This window comes from Pelophylax lessonae (genome assembly GCF_965119305.1).
Source record: "Pelophylax lessonae genome assembly, chromosome: 4".
NCBI lineage: Eukaryota > Metazoa > Chordata > Amphibia > Anura > Ranidae > Pelophylax > Pelophylax lessonae.
The window spans coordinates 613,497,291-613,518,402 of record NC_138771.1 but is presented as its reverse complement, the minus strand read 5'-3'; the positions used below and the strand labels follow the sequence as shown (position 1 = coordinate 613,518,402).

Here is a 21,112-nt window from a genome sequence, read left to right as displayed (position 1 = left end):
AGACCCAAAGTTACTTATCAAAGAGCCCCCACACTCAAAAACAAAATTGCCCCCAGCAAATTGCCCAAGCAAAAGACTTTCCATCCTTTGAGCCTTATTCCCCTCAAGGGAATGTACCCATGCCGAAAAAAAACTCTGCAAGACTTGTGACTTTATCAATTATCGTCAAAAATCTATTTCCCACAATGGTAAAATGTACCCATTGGACAATTTTTATAATTGTTCAACTGACCACGTGGTGTATTGTCTCACCTGCCCCTGCAAATTATTATATGTGGGTCGCACTATCTGTCCCCCCAGGCAATGCTTTGGCAAACATCACCGTTTCATAGAGGAGGGCTCAGACAAACATACACTTTTAAGAAGCCCACAACAGATCCACTGAGGGTCTGCGCTCATAGAGGCTATATCCAGTCATTTTTCAGAAGCCCAACACTTCTCCAAATTATGCCAGCGCGAGACTTTCTGTATTTACACCCTTAATACGCTTAAGCCATATGGCCTTAATGAGCAGTTAGAGATCAGCACCATTCTATAGTCATTTCCCTAACATCCCCATCATATCTCCTCCGTATTACTCTATTTCACAATATGTATAATATATTTTTTATTACTTGATTTTTTGCTATTGTTTAATTTAATTAATTAAATTATCTTTCATATTTATTTTTCAAAATAATTTTTATTTTCTTTTGTCTTATTTTTATTATTATTTTTATTATTATTATTTTTTAATATATATTTTTTTTAATCCTTTTTTTTTTCTTTCTTATTATTACTAATTTTTTATTTTTCATTTTGAGTTTATTTTTTTATTTTCTATTTATTTATTTAAAATTTTCCGTTCGCGAACTGCGAACGCGAACTTCTGCAAATGTTTGCAAACGGGCGAACCGCCATAGACTTCAATAGGCAGGCGAATTTTAAAACCCACAGAGACTCTTTCTGGCCACAATAGTGATGGGAAAATTATTTCAAGGGGACTAACACCTGGACTGTGGCATGCCGGAGGGGGATCCATGGCAAAACTCCCATGGAAAATTACGTAGTTGACGCAGAGTCGGGTTTTAATCCATAAAGGGCATAAATCACCTAACATTCCTAAATTGTTTGGAATAACGTGCTTTAAAACATCCAGTGTCTGTATACGATCAGGTATGATGTTGTATCGATCAGGTAGTGTAAGGGTTACGCCCGCTTCACAGTGACAGACCAAACTCTGACACACCAAACTGCCCGTGCACCGCAAACAACCGCAAACAGTCAGTCCATTTGCACAACCGCAACAAGCCCCCTGGGACACCTGCTGTGGTTGGTCTTCCACCTCCTCAAAGCAACCTTCCTCCTCTGACTTCTCTTCTTCAGACTCCTCTCTCTGCGTTGCTGCAGGTCCAGCAATCGACAACGACAAAGCTGCTTCTGGTGGTGATGGTGACCACAACTCTTCCTCTTCATGCTCCTCTATGGCCTGATCCAGCACTCTCCAGAAAAAATGCATATGGGATGAGATTGGGTTTGACTGACCAGGTTTGTCACCTCCGCAAAAGGACGCATGAGCCTACAGCCATTGTGCATGAGCATTCAGTAACGCGGCCAAAAAATACCCAGCTCCGCAGAGGCTGTCCCCTTTTTTTTAAATTAAAAAAATCTGTTTTTACCAGTTTAATCTCTGTTTTGTCCCCTCTCAGGGGCCGGTGTATGGAATAGATTTTAGGAACCAGGAGATGGAAAAAGATGGTTGGTCGGTCCTCTTACTTCCAATTTGGGGCACTAGGCGTGCACCGTGCAATGTACTGTGCCATCCTATATGAGTGGTGTGTAAGTAGTACTATTCTTATCAGTTTAATCACTGTTACGTCCCCTATCAAGGGCCGGTGTATGGAATAGATTTTAGGAACTGGGAGATGGAAAAAGATGGTTGGTCGGTCCTCTTACTTCCAATTTGGGGCACTGCGCGTGTGCCATGCAATGTACTGTGCCATCCTATATGAGTGGTGTGTTAAGTAGTACTATTCTTATCAGTTTAATCCCTGTTACGTCCCCTATCAGGGGCCGGTGTATGGAATAGATTTTAGGAACCGGGAGATGGAAAAAGATGGTTGGTCGGTCCTCTTACTTCCAATTTGGGGCACTGTGCGTGCGCCGTGCAATGTACTGTGCCATCCTATGTGAGTGGTGTGTTAACCACTTAAGCCCCGGAAGATTTTACCCCCTTCCTGACCAGGGGGTATTTTGCGATTCGGCACTGCGTGACTTTAACGGACAATTGCGCGGTCGTGCGACGCTGTACCTAAACAAATTTGGCGTCCTTTTTTCCCACAAACAGAGCTTTCTTTTGGTGGTATTTGATCACCTGTGCGATTTTTTGATCACGCGCTATAAACAAAAAAAGAGCGTCAATTTTGCAAAAATAGCAATATTTTTCAAATTTTTTTATATGAAATTCCCCCCCAAAAAATGTAAAAATCTAAATTTTTTAACATTTTCGGCCAATTTGTTTTATGCTACCTATGTTTGGTAAAAAAAATTGCAAAAAGCGTATTTTGATTGGTTTGCGCAAAAGTTATCGCGTTTACTAACAAAGGGAAAGATTTTTGTCATTTTTGTTGTTTTTTTTTTAACGCGTAATGGCGGCGATCTGCAATTTTGTTTGCGGTACTGCGACATTGGGGCGGACAGATCGGACCCTTGACTGACATTTGTGACACTTTTGGGGGTCCCAGTGACATTTCTACAGTAATCAGTGCTATACATATGCACTGTTACTGTAAAAATACACTGGTAGTGAAGGGGTTAACTTTATTTGGGAGGGAGGGGCTGTGTGTGTCCCTAGGGGCGTGCTTTCTACTGTGATTGGCTGTGGCTTCAGCTGTAAGGACACTGATCAACGGATCTACATACTAGATCCGTGTGATCAGTGTCTTTACAGCGAGGAGAATGACAGGTGGCTTGTTTACACAAGCTGCCTGACATTCTCCCTCTCCCCCGCCGATCGCCGAGTGACCAGCGGACATCGGGTCCGCTGGTAACACGCGCGGGGGGGTCCGTGACCACGCGGGAGCGGGAGCGCGCCTCCGGCGGCACGCGCTCGCTCCCTAGACCCTCACAGGCAAGCGACGTAGACCTACGTTAGTTTGCCTGTGAGGGGCTGACCGCCGACGTAGATAGTCGTGCAGCGGTCGGCAAGTGGTTAAGTAGTACTATTCTTATCAGTTTAATCCCTGTTACGTCCCCTATCAGGGGACGTGTATCGAATAGATTTTGGGAACCGGGAGATGGAAAAAGATGGTTGGTCGGTCCTCTTACTTCCAATTTGGGGCACTGCGCGTGCGCCGTGCAATGTACTGTGCCATCCTATATGAGTGGTGTGTTAAGTAGTACTATTCTTATCAGTTTAATCCCTGTTACGTCCCCTATCAGGGGACGTGTATCGAATAGATTTTAGACAACCGCAAAGAGTTGTCAATTGTTGACACACTCATGACATAAATTTTATTCCTCTATGCGTCAATCTCGTAGTGATGACTGATTGCAGGCGATGGCGGTTTTTCAAAGCCTATGGTCATGCTGAGGTAGTTCAGTGACAGTTAAGTGACCCAGAAAACAATGATTCTGCAGTGTGGGCCCATTGTTGGCCTAGTAGGCTTTAATGATCACCTTTGATGATCACAAAGAAAATTTATGTTTTTTCTATGAAAAATTATCCAGCCGATTGCTTTTGGTCTGTTCACAATGAAGCAACGACCTTATCATCTGGGGTGTACCAACATTGCCAACACACTCATAGAGGTGATCGCTTCATTGTGATACGCAAGCCCCTTCACCACAACAAGGTAACGATCACGAAGGGGAATTGACACATGTATGTGCCTTTTTTTTTCGTTTTGTTTTTGCAGCCACAGTGTAGCACCAGAGGCCAGAAAAACTAGGTATTGTTGCAGCCGCTGCTGTAGCAGCGGCCGGAAAAATCAATGTTTTCCAGGCAGAAAGTGCACTAAAACATTGCGGCTTGAACCCTAGTTGGTGGCGGAGAAGTCACGCAAGTCATCCGGCATGCAGAGATTAAATACAGCAGCGTGTGGACCATTTTTAGCCCAAGGCATCTCATCAGGCCTTTTTTAGTCAAATGCATCCCCCACTGTCAGTCCCTTAGGGATCCATGCCTCATTCATCTTAATAAAGGTGAGGTAATCTAGACTTTTTTGACCTAGGCGACTTCTCTTCTCAGTGACAATACCTCCTGCTGCGCTGAAGGTCCTTTCTGACAGGACACTTGAAGCGGGGCAGGCCAGAAGTTCTATCACAAATTGGGATAGCTCGGGCCACAGGTCAAGCCTGCACACCCAGTAGTCAAGGGGTTCATCGCTCCTCAGAGTGTCGATATCTGCAGTTAAGGCGAGGTAGTCTGCTACCTGTCGGTCGAGTCGTTCTCTGAGGGTGGACCCCGAAGGGCTGTGGCGATGCGTAGGACTTAAAAAGCTCTGCATGTCCTCCATCAACAACACGTCTGTAAAGCGTCCTGTCCTTGCCGGTGTGGTCGTGTTAGGAGGAGGATTACTTTCACCTCTTCCCATGTTAGATTCCCGTTGTGCAGTGACATCACCCTTATCCTTTCCGACTGCAGGTAATTCGGTAACATTTCAGACACTTTCTGCTTATACCGGGGGTCTAGTAGCGTGGCCACACAGTACAGGTCGTTCTCCTTCAGTCTTTTTATTCGAGGGTCCCTCAACAGGCATGACAGCATGAAAGACCCCATTTTCACAAGGTTGGATGCCGAGCTACTCATGTCCAATTCCTCGTCCTCACTGATCTCATTGAAGGTCTGTTCTTCCCCCCAGCCACATACAACACCACGGGTACCAGATAGGTGACAACGAGCACCCTGGGATGCCTGCTGTAGTTGGTGTTCCTCCTCCTCAAAGCCACATTCCTCCTCTGACTCCTCTTCCTCAGACTCCTCTTCCAGCGTTGCTGCAGGTCCAGCAAGTGATGATAAGGCTGTTTCTGGTGGTGATGGTGACCACAACTCTTCCTCTTCCTCTCCACGCTCATCTACGGCCTGATCCAGCACTCTTCGCAGGGCACGCTCCAGGAAGAAAACAAATGGGAGGATGTCGCTGATGGGGCCTTCAGTGCAACTGACTAGATTTGTCACCTCCTCAAAAGGACGCATGAGCCTACAGTAATGTGGAAAAAAAATACCCAGCTCAGCAGAGGCTGTCCTAGCACCCCGGTCATACAAATACTCGTTGACGGCTTTTTCTTATTGGAGAAGGCGGTCGAACATTAGGAGTGTTGAATTCCAACGTGTCGGGCTGTCGCAAATCAAGCGCCTCACTGGCATGTTGTTTCGCTGCTGAATATGGGAAAAGTGCGCCATGGCCGTGTAGGAATTCCTGAAATGGCCACACACCTTCCTGGCCTGCTTGAGGACGTCCTGTAAGCCTGGGTACTTATGCACAAAGCATTGTACAATCAGATTCAACACATGTGCCATGCACGGCACATGTGTCAACTTGCCCAAATTCAATGCCGCTAACAAATTGCTTCAATTGTCACACACCACTTTGCCGATCTCCAGTTGGTGCGGGGTCAGCCACCGATCCACCTGTGCGTTCAGGGCGGACAGGAGTGCTGGTCCGGTGTGACTCTCTGCTTTCAGGCAAGTCAAGCCCAAGACGGCGTGACACTGTCGTATCCGGGATTTGGAATAGCCCCTGGGGAGCTGGGGGGGGGTTCAGTTGGTGTAGAGCAAGATGCAGCAGCAGAAGAAGACTCAGCCGAGGAGGTTAGCGAAGAGGATGGAGTAGGAGGAGTAGAGGAGGTGGCAGCAGGCCTGCCTGCAAGTCGTGGCGGTGTCACCAAGTCCCCTGCAGAGCCACGCATTCTATGCTTGGCAGCCATCAGCAGGTTTACCCAAATGTGCAGTGTAAGTGATATACCTGCCCTGACCGTGCTTTGCAGACCAGGTATCAGTGGTCAGATGGACCCTTGCCCCAACACTGTGTGCCAGACATGCCATGACTTCCTTTTCCACAAGAGTACTGGTTGGGGATTGCCTTTTGTGAAAAAAAATTTTGGCTGGGTATCTTCCACTGCGGTGTCCCAATAGCTACAAATTTTTTGAAGGCCTCAGACTCCACCAGCTTGTATGGTAAAAGCTGGCGGGCTAAGAGTTCTGAAAAGCCAGCTGTCAGACGCCGGGCAAGGGGGTGACTCTGTGACATTGGCTTCTTACGCTCAAACATTTCCTTGACAGACACCTGACTGTGGGCAGATGAGCAGGAACTGCTGAAGGTGAGAGGCGGAGTGTCCGGTGGTTGATAGGGGGCTAGGAGGACAGCAGTGGTTGACATGGCTGAAGATACTGGACCAGGAGGAGGATGGTGGCTTTGAGTTTGTGTGCTGCTTGTACTCATCATGTGTTGATCCCATAGGCGTTTGTGATGTGAGATCATGTGCCTTCGCAAAGCAGTTGTACCTAGGTGAGTGTTGGACTTCCCGCGACTCAGTTTCTTTTGGCACAGGTTGCAAATGGCATCACTGTTATCAGAGGCAGACACACAAAAAAATGCCACACTGCTGAGCTTTGCAATGACGGCATTCTGGCGGTGGCAACATCATGCGTTGATTGGCGTGATGTCTTGCTGACCCCGGGTGCCAATACATGCTGTCTGACTGTGCCACTAGCTCCTTGCAATGACCTCCGCCTGCTTCCAACTCGTCTCCTCCTCCTCTCTGTCTCCCCATCTGAACTTTCCCCCTGTTCTTCTTCTCTTCGAATAGGCACCCACGTGACATCCACGGACACATCGTCATCATCAACCGCTTCACTTGTATTTGACAACTCAGCAAAGGCAGCAGCAGCTGGTACAACATCATCATCATCACACCGTACGTCCATGTGTGTAATGCTGCCTGACTGAGACATATCCCTGTTATCTACATCCTCTGGCACTAATGGTTGCGCATCACTTATTTCTTCCAACTGATGTGTAAATAACTCCTCTGACAGATCAGGCTGTGGTACTAGTGTTGGTGGTGGCGGCGGGCGGGCGAGTGTTAACTTGAGAGGTGCCTGAACCTGAGCTGGAGGAGGATGGTGCATCAAGGTTCCGAGCAGAAGCTGTAGAAGATTGGGTGTCCTGTGTAAGCCAGTTAACTACGTCCTCAGAATTTTTCGAGTTCAGGGTACGTGGCCTCTGAACACTGGGCACTATTCTAGGGCCAAAGGAAATCACAGCACCATGACCCCGATGGCCCCTGCAGGGTGGCCTGCCTCTGCCTGTCATTTTTTTTAGATTAGTGGTACTATGCGTGCAAGGTGCTGTGCCACCCTATATGAGTGTTGGGCAGTGGGCATAGTACAGTCTGTGGACCTGACACTCACTGGCAGGCAACTGCAATTTTATTACAGAGGAAAAAATAAATTATTTTTTCTTATCTGCACGGTGCTGTGCCACCCTATATGAGTGTTGGGCAGTGGGCACAGTACAGTCTGTGGACCTGACACTCACTGGCAGGCAACTGCAATTTTATTACAGAGGAAAAAATAAATTATTTTTTTATCTGCAAGGTGCTGTGCCACCCTATTTGAGTGTTGGGTAGTGGGCACAGTACAGTCTGTGGACCTGACACTCACTGGCAGGCAACTGCAATTTTATTACAGAGAAAAAAAAAATATTTTTTTATTTGCAAGGTGCTGTGCCATGCTATGAGTGTTGGGCAGTGGGCACAGTACATTCTGTGGACCTGACACTCACTGGCAGGCAACTGCAATTTTATTACAGAGAAAAAAAAATATTTTTTTATCTGCAAGGTGCTGTGCCACCCTATATGAGTGTTGGGCAGTGGGCACAGTACAGTCTGTGGATATGACACTCACTGGCAGGCAACTGCAATTATATTACAGAGAAAAAAATAAATAACCTTTTTATCTGCAAGGTACTGTGCCACCCGATATGAGTGGTGTGCACACAGTACAGTCTGTGAACACTCTCCCTGCTCTTCCTAACACTGCAGCTTCAGAATGAATCTAAGATGGATGCTGTCCTTGCTTTTTTATAGGAGGTGGGAGGGTCTGGGAGAGAGGGTATGCTGATTGGCTGGAATGTGTCTGCTGACTGTGAGGTACAGGGTCAAAGTTTGCTCAATGATGATGTATAGGGGGCGGACCGAACATCGCATATGTTCGCCCGCGCGGCGAAACGCGAACAAGCGATGTTCACGGGGAACTGTTCGCCGGCAAATCGTTTGGGACATCTCTAGTTATATATACTATGTATTTTAACTGATTGTTAGTTTCTCTTCTATATAATTAAAACTCTAGATGCACACATTTCCTTTTTTCAGAATATATGGTATTGTCTAATCCACAGCCCATTATTATTTGCCTTTAGCACTCCCATTGTTTCTTTAATTGGCTGGAATGTTGATTGGACATGCCCCTTGTTTTAGCCCAGTTTGTATAAATTAGGCTCTTTCCTTGTTTCACCCTTACCTACACTTGAGAAAAGAGCGCGCATGCCCGCTGTGAGCTTGGCGCATGCTCTGAAACGCGTCGTGTCATTTTCCCGGCCCCGGTGACGTCACGCGGCGCACATTGCGTTTCAGCTTGGTTCCCGGAAACTAGCCGAATCCAGAAGATGCAAAGCCGGCCTCTCCATCTCCCGGCTTCATCTACTTGGCTACAACCACCATCACATCTCCGGATGCTGGATCCCACAGCCATCCCCGCGGACCAACAAACTTATACTGAGCCTATGATCTTTTACCCCATGTGAGTTTTATATTATTGTGTGCTTCCCTGGAATAAACCAATACTGCACTTAGAGGCACTCTGCTTGTTTTTTCATGTGCTTTCTCCCACAGAGCTGACTTCCCTGTGCTGTGGAGCTAGCCTTTACTGCAGTCTTACATCCTATTCCTATTTGCACACTGTCTCTTCCCTGGGACTTTTTATTTATTACTATGGACTTGAATATCTTCCATTGTTCTCCATGTATATGATTGTTCTGTTATATGATTTATATCATACCATCCTTTTAAATTCATGAGCCATTTTATTGTCTGACCATTGGTTGTATATTGGTTACATCCGACCCCCCTACAGTGGCCCAGAGTGCTTGCTTTTTTTCCACTATACCCATATTATAGAGGACAAGGTGTGCATGGATGCCTTCCAGGATTGCTGCACCTACATTGAGAAGAAGAAGTTTCAGAAAGATGTGGATGTTTTTTGGAAGAAGTAAGAAGTAATGTCACACTGTGGCAATGTGAATTTTATATAAGAACATGGGAGATGATTGTCAATGAGGGTCTGGCCTAATTCTTGTGCAGTCTGTGTTAATTAGGACCCCAAAATAGTAAGGGAACCTAATTAGAGTTGCAGGGGAAGGCAAATTGGATCGCAGAATAAAGATGGTACCCCCATACACAGAAATGTTTCAGCCCCATTCCACCCATACCATTGGATCCACTGGTTACAGTTCTCAGTGACCTCAATGCAGTGCAGACCTTCTAAAGACCACGGCTAGTTGAAGCTGCAGGTTTACACCAAAAAAGTCCAAAATTGTGTTTACAGGGGCATGAACACGTGGAGGCCACTATGAATTTAAAAACATGTCCACATTATTGGTATCATTTATCGGCAAGTTGAAAGGAAACCTTTAATCACTTCCTTCTGAAAATCAACTGCAGTCCATAGAAACACATGCCTGAAAGTAATAGAGCAGTTGATTTTAAAGAGTTAAATATTCACATATATCTGTACAGAAAGTCCTCCAGTCAATAAAAAATCTGTTGTGCTTCACACAACTTAAATTTGCTCTCATGTAAAATCTTGCTGCCAGTGAATCAATCCATCTCCACCATGAAACCACCTCTGTTCCCCTTTTGCATGGGAGCTCAACTCCTTTGGAGGACCCCCCTTTTTTTAAGCAAGCTCAATCACTGCTCTGTCTGTTTACCTCTCATGGAGATTCTATGTAATCAGGCACTCTCCTGCTCCTCTGTTGCTCTTACCATCCAGTTTAATTAACTAGTGCTGTCAGAACTCCCAAGGAAAAAAAAAACACACAGCTGGTATGATGCTATAATACAGTTCCCATCTCTCTTCTTCCCAAGACCAGACTCCCTTTCTCTTGTGCCCTTTGGAATGCCCGCTCTGTCTGTAATAAACTCACCTCTACATGACCTTTTTATCGCTAACTCATATAATCTACTTGCCATCACCTAAACCTGGCTTCATGAATCTGACACTACGTCTCCTGCTGCCCTATCCCAAGGTGGTCTTCTATGGACTCACTCCCCCAGACCCAATGGACGCAAGGGAGGGGGTGTTGGGATCCTTCTAGCCCCACATAGCACCTTTCAAGTACTTCACCAACCTCCCTCTCTGTCACTCTCCTCATTTCAGGTACACTGCATTCGTCTTTTCTCCCCTGTTTCTCTAAGGATAGCTGTGATCTACCGCCCACCTGGACCAGTATCGACCTTTCTTGATGACTTCTCTGCCTGGCTACCCTACTTTCTCTCTTCCGAAATCCCCACAATCATTCTTGGTGACTTAAACATCCCGATTAATACTAACACTTCTGCCACTTCCAAACTTCTCAGTCTAACCTCCTCCTTTGACCTGAAGCAATGGATACATGCTTCTACTCACTCTGAAGGCAATATCCTTGACCTTGTTTTCTCCCACCTATGCACTCCGCACAACCTTTCAAACAATCCTTTCCCTCTCTCTGATCACTACCTTATTAGTTTCACTCTCTCCCTCTCCTCCACCTCCTCTCCCACAAGCTACCTTACAGTTACCCGCAGAAACCTACTCCATCTCAACCCTTCTCTTCTCTACTAGGGATGATCGAACGGTTTGGGTCGACCATCGGTTCGACCCGAACATTGACTGTTCGAAATTCGGCCGAATTCCGAACTTTTTGCGGAAAAAGTTCGGAATTCGGCAACCAGAACCGACCAAAATGCAATGGGACAGGAACTGGGCTTTAAAAGCCCGTGATTGGACCTGAACCATCAGTAAAAGCCAATTGAGGGGGCAGGAGGATGCTAGGAATGTGATTGGAGTGACTAGGGGGTCCAGAGTCCAATCAGTAGTGAATACGCCCCCCAGTATATAAGACAGCCCCGCCAAATCTCCAGCACTGTAATACAGGGATGTGTAAGAGAGTGGAAGCAGTTCTGTTACTCCTGCTTCAAAGTGTCATTTAGCAATTATTAGTGTGAGGAAAGGGATATCTGGTGTAGTTAGGGTACTATTTTCCACTATAGTTAGATTAAAAAAATATAGTTTCTGTAGGGAAAGTGTTAAGTGTCAGGGTGACTGTAGTGTAGTGTAGGGTTAACTGACTTTGACTGCTATGGCAGGGTGATCAAACCCTTCCATTTCAGGGTGACCGCCATAGAAAAAAGATTGTTTCTATTAGAATTGCAATAGAACAGGATAGTGGCTTCACTCCTTTCACACCTAGCTGTTTTGTTGCAGGCGTTTTTTGGGCATTTTTTGGGCGTCTTTGGAGGCAGGCATAACATCTGAACTTCTGTGTAGGGGTATACATACACACACACATGTATGTATATATACACATACACATATATAGGTGTGAAAGTAGCAGAACCCTCTGCCTGCGCTAATGAAATAATTAGCAGGCATAGGGCTACGCTCCTATCACACCTATATGTGTGTATGTGTATAAATACATATAAGTGTGTGTGTATATATACCCCTATACAGAAGTTCAGATGTTATTCCTGCCTCCAAAGACGCCCAAAAAATGCCCAAAAAAAACGCCTGCAACAAAAACGCCCAGATGTGTTGTTGCAGGTGTTTTTTTGGGCATTTTTTGTGCGTCTTTGGAGGCAGGCATAACATCTGAACTTCTGTATAGGGGTATATATACACACACACTTATATGTATTTATACACATATAGGTGTGATAGGAGCGTAGCCCTATGCCTGCTAATTATTTCATTAGCGCAGGCAGAGGGTTCTGCCACTTTCACACCTATATATGTGTATGTGTATAAATACATACATTTGTGTGTGTATATATACCCCTACACAGAAGTTCAGAGGTCATGCCTGCCTCCAAACACGTCCACAAAAAAGCCCTATAAATGCCTGCAACAAAAAGTCGGGTGTGAAAATAGCGAAGCCATATGCTTGTTCTACTGCAATTCTAATACAAACAATCTTTTTTTTTCTGGTTCTGGACATGTTACAGAGCTGAAACTTCACAGGTACACCTTTTAGACCCCCCAGACACTAAATCAAAAGAAATCTCTTTTTTTTTTTCAATAATTTTTTCAATAATTGGCTCTCTATCAAAAATGACAATTTTTAAGAACTTTTTTTGTGTGATTAATAGTCCCTGGGGAATGACCCAGAACCCTAGGCACTTTTTAGGGGCATTTATTGGGTTTTAGGGCTTCAAAATGGTGTTTTTTGATTACAGAAGTTCGGGTCCCATTGATTTCAATGGGGTTCTGAAATCCGGGCCGAACTTTCGGGAAGTTCGGGTGTTCTGGTCGAACCAAACTTTTCAAAAGTTCGATCATCACTATTCTCTACTCTTGCTACCGACCACCTCTATGACAAACTCGCACCCCTGTCCTGCACCAACCTAGCCACTTCTGTCTACAATGCTTCACTCTTAGCCTCCCTGGGCACACTGGCCCCCCTCACTACACACCGAATCAGGCCCCGTCCCCCTCATCCTTGGCAAACAGAAAACATTAGAAGTCTGAAAAAGCATAGCCGTGCTCTTGAGCACCTATGGCATAAGACTAAGTCTCAGAAAGATTTCAACCAATATAAATCTGCCTTTCAAAAATACAATTCCAGTCTCCACACTGCCAAGCAGACCTATTTTATCACTCTCATTAACAGCTTGTCATCTCGCCCCCACCAACACTTCGCTACCTTTAATTCTCTACTCTGTCCTCCACTGCCTCCACCCACTGATTCACTCACTGACCAGGAGATTACCAACCACTTCAAACAAAAGATTATGATACAATCCGTAAGGAGATCATTGCTGTTCAGATACCTTCCATGCTTTACGCTTCATGCCCACAGGTGCGATCACTACTTCCCTCATTCAACCCCACCACTATAGACGAGGTTGCTAAACTACTTGCTAATGTCCACTTGCCCTCTGGATCCTGTTCCCTCGCAAATGCTATGTTCACCCTCTGGCCCTATTCTACACTCTCTAACCCACATCTTCAACCTCTCCCTCTCTTTGGGGCATCTTCCCCAACTCTCTAAAACATGCACTAGTCAGCCTTATACTTAAAAAGCCCTCAGTGGACCCAACCGATCTTAACAACCTACGCTCTATTTCCTTGCTCCCCTTTTTATCCAAACTCCTTGAACGTCTGGTCTACAACCAACTGTGCGACCACCTTGCCGAGAATAGCCTCCTTGATCCCCTTCAGTCTGGATTTCGGCCTCAACACTCCACTGAAACTGCTCTCCTAAAACTGACAAATGATATACTAACGGCCAAAACCAATGGACACTATTCTGTACTCCTCCTCCTGGACCTTTCTGCTACCTTTGATACGGTTGATCCTCCCCTCCTCCTCAAAAAACTCCATGCCTTTGGTCTCCGCGACTGTACTCTTCACTGGTTATCTTCCTAATTATCCAACCGCACCTTTATCGTTACTCCCAATTCTACTTCCTCCTCTCCTCTTCCCTTCTCTGTTGGGGTCCCCAAAGGCTCTGTTCTTGGACCTCTCCTATTTTCAATCTTCACCTTCTCTCTGGGTCAGCTGATGGCCTCCCACGGCATCCAATACCATCTCTACACTGATGATACACAAATCTATTTATCCACAACTCAGCTCTCTCCCTCGTATCACTAATTTACTATCTGATATATCGGTCTGGATGTCACACCACTTCCTCAAACTCAATCCATCCAAAACTGAGCTAATAATTTTTCCTCCACCACATGCCCCTTCCCCTGATCTCACTGTCAATTTTGATGGCATTACTATCAGCCCATCCCCGCATGCCAAGGTCCTAGGCGTTATCCTGGACTCTGAACTCTCCTTCAAGCCCCACATCCAATAGCTATCCAAATCTTGCCACCTTAACCTCCACAACATCTCCAAAATACGCCCCTTTCTAACCAAAGACACAACAAAGCTCCTAGTTCACTCCCTGGTCATCTTGCACCTCGACTACTGCAATTCCCTGCTAATTGGCTTACCTCTACACAGGCTATCCCCACTTCAATCCATCATGAATGCTGCCGCCAGACTCATTCACCTTACCAATCGCTCAGTGTCTGCCACCCCTTTCTGTCAAGCACCTCCACTGGCTTCCGCTCACCCAACGAATTAAATTCAAAATACTAACATCTTACAAAGCCATCCACAGCTTAGCCCCCAACTACATCACTAGCCTAATCTCAAAATACCAACCTAATCGCTCTCTTCGTTCCTCTCAAAATCTCCTGCTCTCTAGCTCCCTTGTCACCTCCTCCCATGCTCGCCTCCAGGACTTTACCAGAGCCTCTCCAATCCTGTGGAATTCCTTACCCTTATCTGTTCGATTATCTCCAACTCTATTAGCTTTTAGGCGATCTCTGAAAACCCTCCTTTTCAGAGAAGCCTATCCTACCCACACCTAACAACTCTACCTCCATTTTCTCCATCTGCCCATCCCCCTCGGTTACTGCCTTTGGTTTCACTTGACCCTCCCTTCTAGACTGTAAGCTCTAACGAGCAGGGCCCTCTGATTCCTCCTGTATTGAATTGTACTGTAACTGTATTGTCTTCTCCCACATTGTAAAGCGCTGCGCAAACTGTTGGTGCTATATAAATCCTGTATAATAATAATACAGCCCTGTCTTCCTAATGCATAGCAAGGTACCTTTAAGAAAGTCCATGGAACCACTACTGCCATAAGCTCTCACAGTTCACACAAAACAATCACACCAGTTCTTCCTCTTGTAGAATCTAATGTCCCTACAACAGACATATAGAAATACAAAAAACGTTCAGGGTCCAATTTAAGTAGAAGCCAGAGAACCAAGGAGAATGTTGTTAAAAGAACCTAGCATTCTAAATGGAAAACTCATGGAAATTGGAAACAAGAAAACAAGACATTCTACAATATGCACCAATGGGCGGCACAGTGGTGTAGCTGTTAGCACATTCACCTAGCATCAAGAGGGTCGCTGGTTTGAATCCCAACCACGACACTACCTGCCTGGAGTTTGCATGTTCTCCCTGTGCCTGTGCCTCCGGGCACTCTGGTTTCCTCCCACACTCCAAAGACATGCTGGTAGGTTAATTGGATCATGTAGAAAAAATTGGCCCTACTGTGTATGTATGTGAGTTAGGGACCTTAGATTGTAAGCTCCTCAAGGACAGGGATTGATGTGAATGTGCAATGTATATGTAAAGCGCTGAGAAAATTGTGACAGCGCTATATAAGTACCTGAAATAAATAAAATAAAATAAATAAATAGAGATCTAGAGATCAGAAAAGGAAGATGATCTAATCATATAAAAAGCAAGTGGATGGGTTAACCCCTAGAACTGTTGCATGTTCATCCTGAACTTTTATATTCTCTTCTGCAGGTAATGATGATGATTATGACTACATCCTAGGCAGTGACATTAGGTCCAGAAGTGAGTTTCCTGAATCCTGGTTTTGGAAGATAGAGGCAATGAATGAAAGACCGGATAAGGATGGGTAATGCCTAGACTTTCTTCTTTCTTATCTAAATAGATCTGCTAAACATTATCAGGGACAAAGAATTGGCAGAGTGATATGAATTAAGTTCAATCACTTTTTTTTTTCATTTTGGATAGGTAGGGACCTCATTTCTTACTTTTTCACCAGGTTAGAAAGCGAGGGCAAATCTACTCAGTGGGTAAAATCCTGCTTGTTGTGTTGTTTGTGGTGGAACTACGTCAAGATTATTTGTAGTTTTTCCAGATTTTGTAGTGAATTGGTGCGCTCATTTAGGTTTTTGTTTCAATTTGCTCTTAAAGAAGGATAATATGAACTTGGTTTGGTGCAATTGGCATGCTTCTCTAAAACCTGCTAATCCTACTCCACTAGGCAATCTCTATGAAAATATAGCTTTTGTTTATCCTCTTTAAAATTTGTAATGGGAGAGGAGACCTTTGTTTGTAACTTTATGTGTAATCTGATTCTTTTTTTATCTTAATCACCTAAACTACCAACAGTTGGTAAATCATTATCTCTCTCCGCCTATATTTTGAGGTCTAGGAAGCCAAAACAAAATAAAGCAGTTCAAATGAATTAAATATTATGAAACTGGGTTCAAATATTATTATTATTACTGTCATTATAGCACCTTTCCTTTGTCAGAAATTCATAATGCAGATGTGAGAGTGCAGAAATTAACTTGTTTTTTCCTTGAATTTCCTCCTTCAGAATTTCAACCAAGGTGTTCAATGTGTTCTTGAACGATTCAATCACCACCTGGGAGGTCCTTGCTGTTAGTCTTTCCGAAAATAAAGGTAATATAACCAGCCAAATGTTTAAATGTAATCCTGTAAATACAATCCTATGGCATTAAGTGCTTAAAATCCAAAACTTGTGTTTATTTATATTTCTGCATACAGCAAATTTAAACCCCAAATGGCTTTTTAGGTGTTCCACTGCATATGGGTTCTGTAAAATGTAAATTTCAGCTGTAAATCTTTGGACTACCCTCTCCATCCTCCCATGTTTCACTATTGGTCAGTGATGCACCAGTCACAATTAGCGACCAGTTGTGAGAAACAGGAGTCCTTCACAGTATTTGCATAACTGAGCACTATAGGCTTCAGATGTTCTAGAAGACACCTGAAAACACTTTTTCTTAGTTTTGGAGGGTAGGGTTCCAATAAATCTGGAACTGTAAAAGAGATTTACTCTCACCTCCCATTCTGCTGACCTTTTCAAAAACAGGAAATTAGAGTAAATCCACAAGAGCTACATAGACAGATTTACAAAAGTAGAGTAGAGTAGGGGATGGATAAAATCATTCTGAGATTTATATTTATATCTGTGTCCCTGTTGCAGATTTTTCCTTTTCTATCTGGTTATACCATTATCAGCAGGGCATAAAGCATACCTTCCAACTTTTTAAAAAGGGAACAAGGTACACCTATTAGCAAAAGTATGTAGGCATAGGACACACCCCTTGCCACACCCCCCTTAATGGAGAATTATAGAAAACAAATGAGTTAAGCCTACATTTTTATATTGTTGATATTTGCCTGCTGTACCATGTATTTGTTTCAACAAGTATCCTGTTCTCTTTGTATTGCCTCCTTTGTGTGAAATACCTGGTTTTCCTGCCAGTTCCTCTGCTTTCCTATTAAAAACTGACCACTATATGCATGAGAGCACATCGTGGTCAGTTTTTTTAGCTATGCTGAGAACTGAGCCTGTTCTCCTCCAATGATCAAACTTGGCCTGACAAGCCCTCCCTGCATGGCCATTTACTGGGAACACCAGTATGATGCTGTTTCTCCTCCCCGACCTCTTTGAACTCCCTTTGCAGCTGAGAACAGAGGTCTTGTGATCACTTATTAAAAAGGGGAAAAGGGTATTTATATATTTTTTTATATATGCAGAAATGTTTGGCCTTTCATTTCTATTTGAGGCTGAATGGGTTGTTTTAGAAAGCGAGGGTTCATATATACTTTAGCAAGCAGTAAACTAGCTTTATAAAATCCCCCACTCACCTCTCCAGCTGCTTGTACTGTGAAGTAATTCATTCTCAAAGATCACAACAAAGACTCTGAAGGGAGGCTTCAGTCCGTTTCTAACAGCTTACAGCAATTGCTGTGTGTTATTTTACAGGGCTGGCAGGATGTCAAGTTTCTGCTGCAATAGAACATAGGGGGAGAGTAGCTGGGAATGTGGTGCTTCTGCTGTGGCATTTAAAAGACATTTTTTTCATAACGGCTATAGCTACAGAGTTTAGGGACGGCTTTTTTTTAAAAACTCTTTGACTGCTTGTACAGAATACAATATTGGAAACTGTAATGTGAACTGAGAAAATATGGGAAAGCCATAGCTTTTCAATGTTCTAGTTGTTTGTATCTAATGCTGACTCTTTGGCTTTAGTACTTTGAGGTTATGATCTGAACAAAGATCTGATGTCACTGACTTTCTCATCTGCATGCTTGTTCCAGGTCAGTGACTCAAAAAGTACAATGGGGTCCTCCATATTTTTCTTTACATATTCCCTTAAACAAAGTAATCATTCATATAAAATATCTTGATTCAATTATCTAAATAACACAAATGATAATACAGAACTTTGTAGGTGCCAGTTCTGCAGGTGGAATATTTATTGTTTATGTTTAAAGGAGCACTGAAAGTAACTGTTTTACACTAATGATATGTGGTTAAAGTATATGTAACCCCAAGAACAAAAATGTAATATATTGCAGGTAATGGCTAAGATTTACTTAAGGCAAATAAAGAATTTGCAAGTGCATTTGCTCCAGAACTTAGTAAATGAGATGAAGCTTCACTTTGCAAAAAATACCCAATCACATGCAAGGAAAAAAATAATTTTCTTGCACATGATTGGATGATGGAAGTCAGTAGAACTTCCCTTATTTACTAAGTTCTGGGGCAACTGCACTTGCAAAGTGCACAGTCTATTATTTACCTTTAGTAAATCAACCCTTATAAGTCCTTAGGTGTGGTGGCTACATTCGTTTTCTTTTTTCATGCTAAGAACATTTTATGCAAGTACAGAGAAGTATTTGTGTGGTTAGTTCAATATATTGCATTTGGGTCATATTCCCTAAGAATTTTTATATAGTTTACCAATATCCTAAATAATATTTGTATACAGTCATATTATGGAACTAGAAACATTTAATTTACATTTTTCAGTCAGAAATCAAATAAATACTTTATATGTTTTTTTTTTTTATATTTTTTTTTACAAACCAAAAAGAAAATAAAAAAAAAAATATTCTTTTTCAATCTTTAGTTACATTACTTCATAATATTTCATTTCCCAATTGTTCTTTATTTTGTCTGGTACTCAAAATAAATACGGAAATCAATGTTTCTAATATGGAACTAGAAACATTTAATTTACATTTTTCAGTCAGAAATCAAGTAAATACATTATATGGTTTTTTTTAAATATTTTATTACAAGCTTTTTTCAATCTTTAGATACATTACTTCATAATTTTTTCCCCAATTGTTCTTTATTTTGTTTCATTTATTTTTGTTTAAGTTGACAAAATAACCCTTTGGTAGTACAAAATTGATACATCTTACGTATGTCATAACAACATTAGCAAATAAAAAAGCATACCATGAGTGTTCAATTGTTACTAACCTCTAGTTATCTACCCCCCCCTTGTATAGGCAGGGCACGCCAACAGGTACAAATTTGGTTGTACATCTCTTTAAAAATAAAGACAGGGTGTGTAATATCCAAAGCAATGTCACATGACATGATGCACTGTGGACTTATCTCTTATCTCCACCCCCAACCTGGTTTATGGTGGGGGGGTGAGAACTGGGATCATGTGACCTAGTAAATAAGTAATGTATAGTGATATGGGGAGCATGTGCACTGTGGTGCCTATGGTCTGCAGGTTCAATGAGTGCTTCGGTGCTTTCACCACCTTAAATATATACAGGTGCATCTCATAAAATTGAGAATATCATCAAAAAGTTAATTATTTCAGTAATTCTGTTCAAAAAGGGAAACCTATATTTTAAATAGATGAGTTACACACAGAGTGATATATTTCAAGCATTTCTTTCTTTTAATTTTGATGATTATGGCTTAAAGCTAGTGAAAACCCAAAATTCAGTATCACAGAAAATCAGAATATTACATAAGACCAAAAAAAAAAAAGGATTTTAAATATAGAAATGTTGGCTTACTGAAAAGTATGTCCAAGTACAGTTTAGTATGCACTAAATACTTGGTCAGGGTTCTTTTTGCATGAATTACTGCATCAATGTGGTGTGGCATGGAAGCGATCAGCCTGTGGCACTGCTGAGGTGTTATGGAAGCCCAGGTTGCTTTGATAGAAGCTTTCAGCTCATCTGCATTTCTGGGTCTGGTGTCTCATCTTCCTCTTGACAATACCCCACACATTCTCTATAGGGTTTAGGTCAGGTGAGTTTGCTGGCCAATCAAGCACAGTGATATCATGATCATGTAACCAGGTATTGGTACTTTTGGCAGTGTGGAGAGGTGCCAAGTCCTGCTTAAAAATGAAATCAGCATCTCCATAAAGCTGGTCAGCAAAGGGAAGCATGAAGTGCTCTAGAATTTCCTGGTAGAGGGCCACGCTGACTTTGGACTTGATAAAACACAGTAGACCAACTCCAAAAGATGAGAGACACCAGACCCAACAATGCAGATGAGCTGAAAGCCGCTATCAAAGACACATGGACTTCCATAACACCTCAGCAGTGCCACAGGCTGATCGGCTCCATGCAGTAATTCATGCAAAAGAAGCCCCGACCAAGTATTGAGTGCATAATATACTGTGCATGGACATACTTTTCAGTAAGCACACATTTCTATATTAAAAAAAAAAAAAAACTTTTTTTTATTGGTCCTATGTAATTGAATTTTCTGAGATACTGAATTTTGGGTTTTCACTAGTTGTAAGCCATAATAATGGCTAGTGTAATGCATCTACAATATATAAAATATGAGCTTTACTTTTTGAATTGAATTACTAAAATAAATAAATAAATTACCTTTTTAATGATATTCTAATTTCATGAGCTGCATCTGTGTGTGTGTATATATATATATATATATATATATATATATATATATTGCCTATCAGAAGGAAAGATCTCAAAGTGATGAAGGTCAACTAGCGCTCTTATCGCCACATAACATAGTGTAGGCAATTCCATTCTCCACCTTCAGCTCAGGAACTCAATTACATGAACCTGATTAGGCAGGAATAATAGAAATAAAAGCTCCTTATTGTAATATTTTAAAACACAATTTATTAATTGCAAGGAAGGGTGCTCACAAACAATGTTACAACAAACAAGCATGCAATAGCCGTGCTAACCTGACAAGCCAGCAGGCAT

The 21,112-nt window shown here is 42.9% G+C and overlaps 1 protein-coding gene across 1 annotated transcript in view; it reads left to right on the top strand.

Annotated features, from left to right (window-relative positions):
- Positions 1-21,112, top strand: part of LOC309552830 (A.superbus venom factor 1-like) — a 360,768-nt gene that overhangs the window by 137,228 nt on the left and 202,428 nt on the right. The window contains exons 9-11 of the mRNA XM_082253740.1: positions 8,356-8,363; positions 15,623-15,737; positions 16,449-16,534. Of these exons, the coding sequence (XP_082109866.1) occupies positions 8,356-8,363; positions 15,623-15,737; positions 16,449-16,534 (209 nt within the window). The remainder of the gene's footprint in view (positions 1-8,355; positions 8,364-15,622; positions 15,738-16,448; positions 16,535-21,112) is intronic.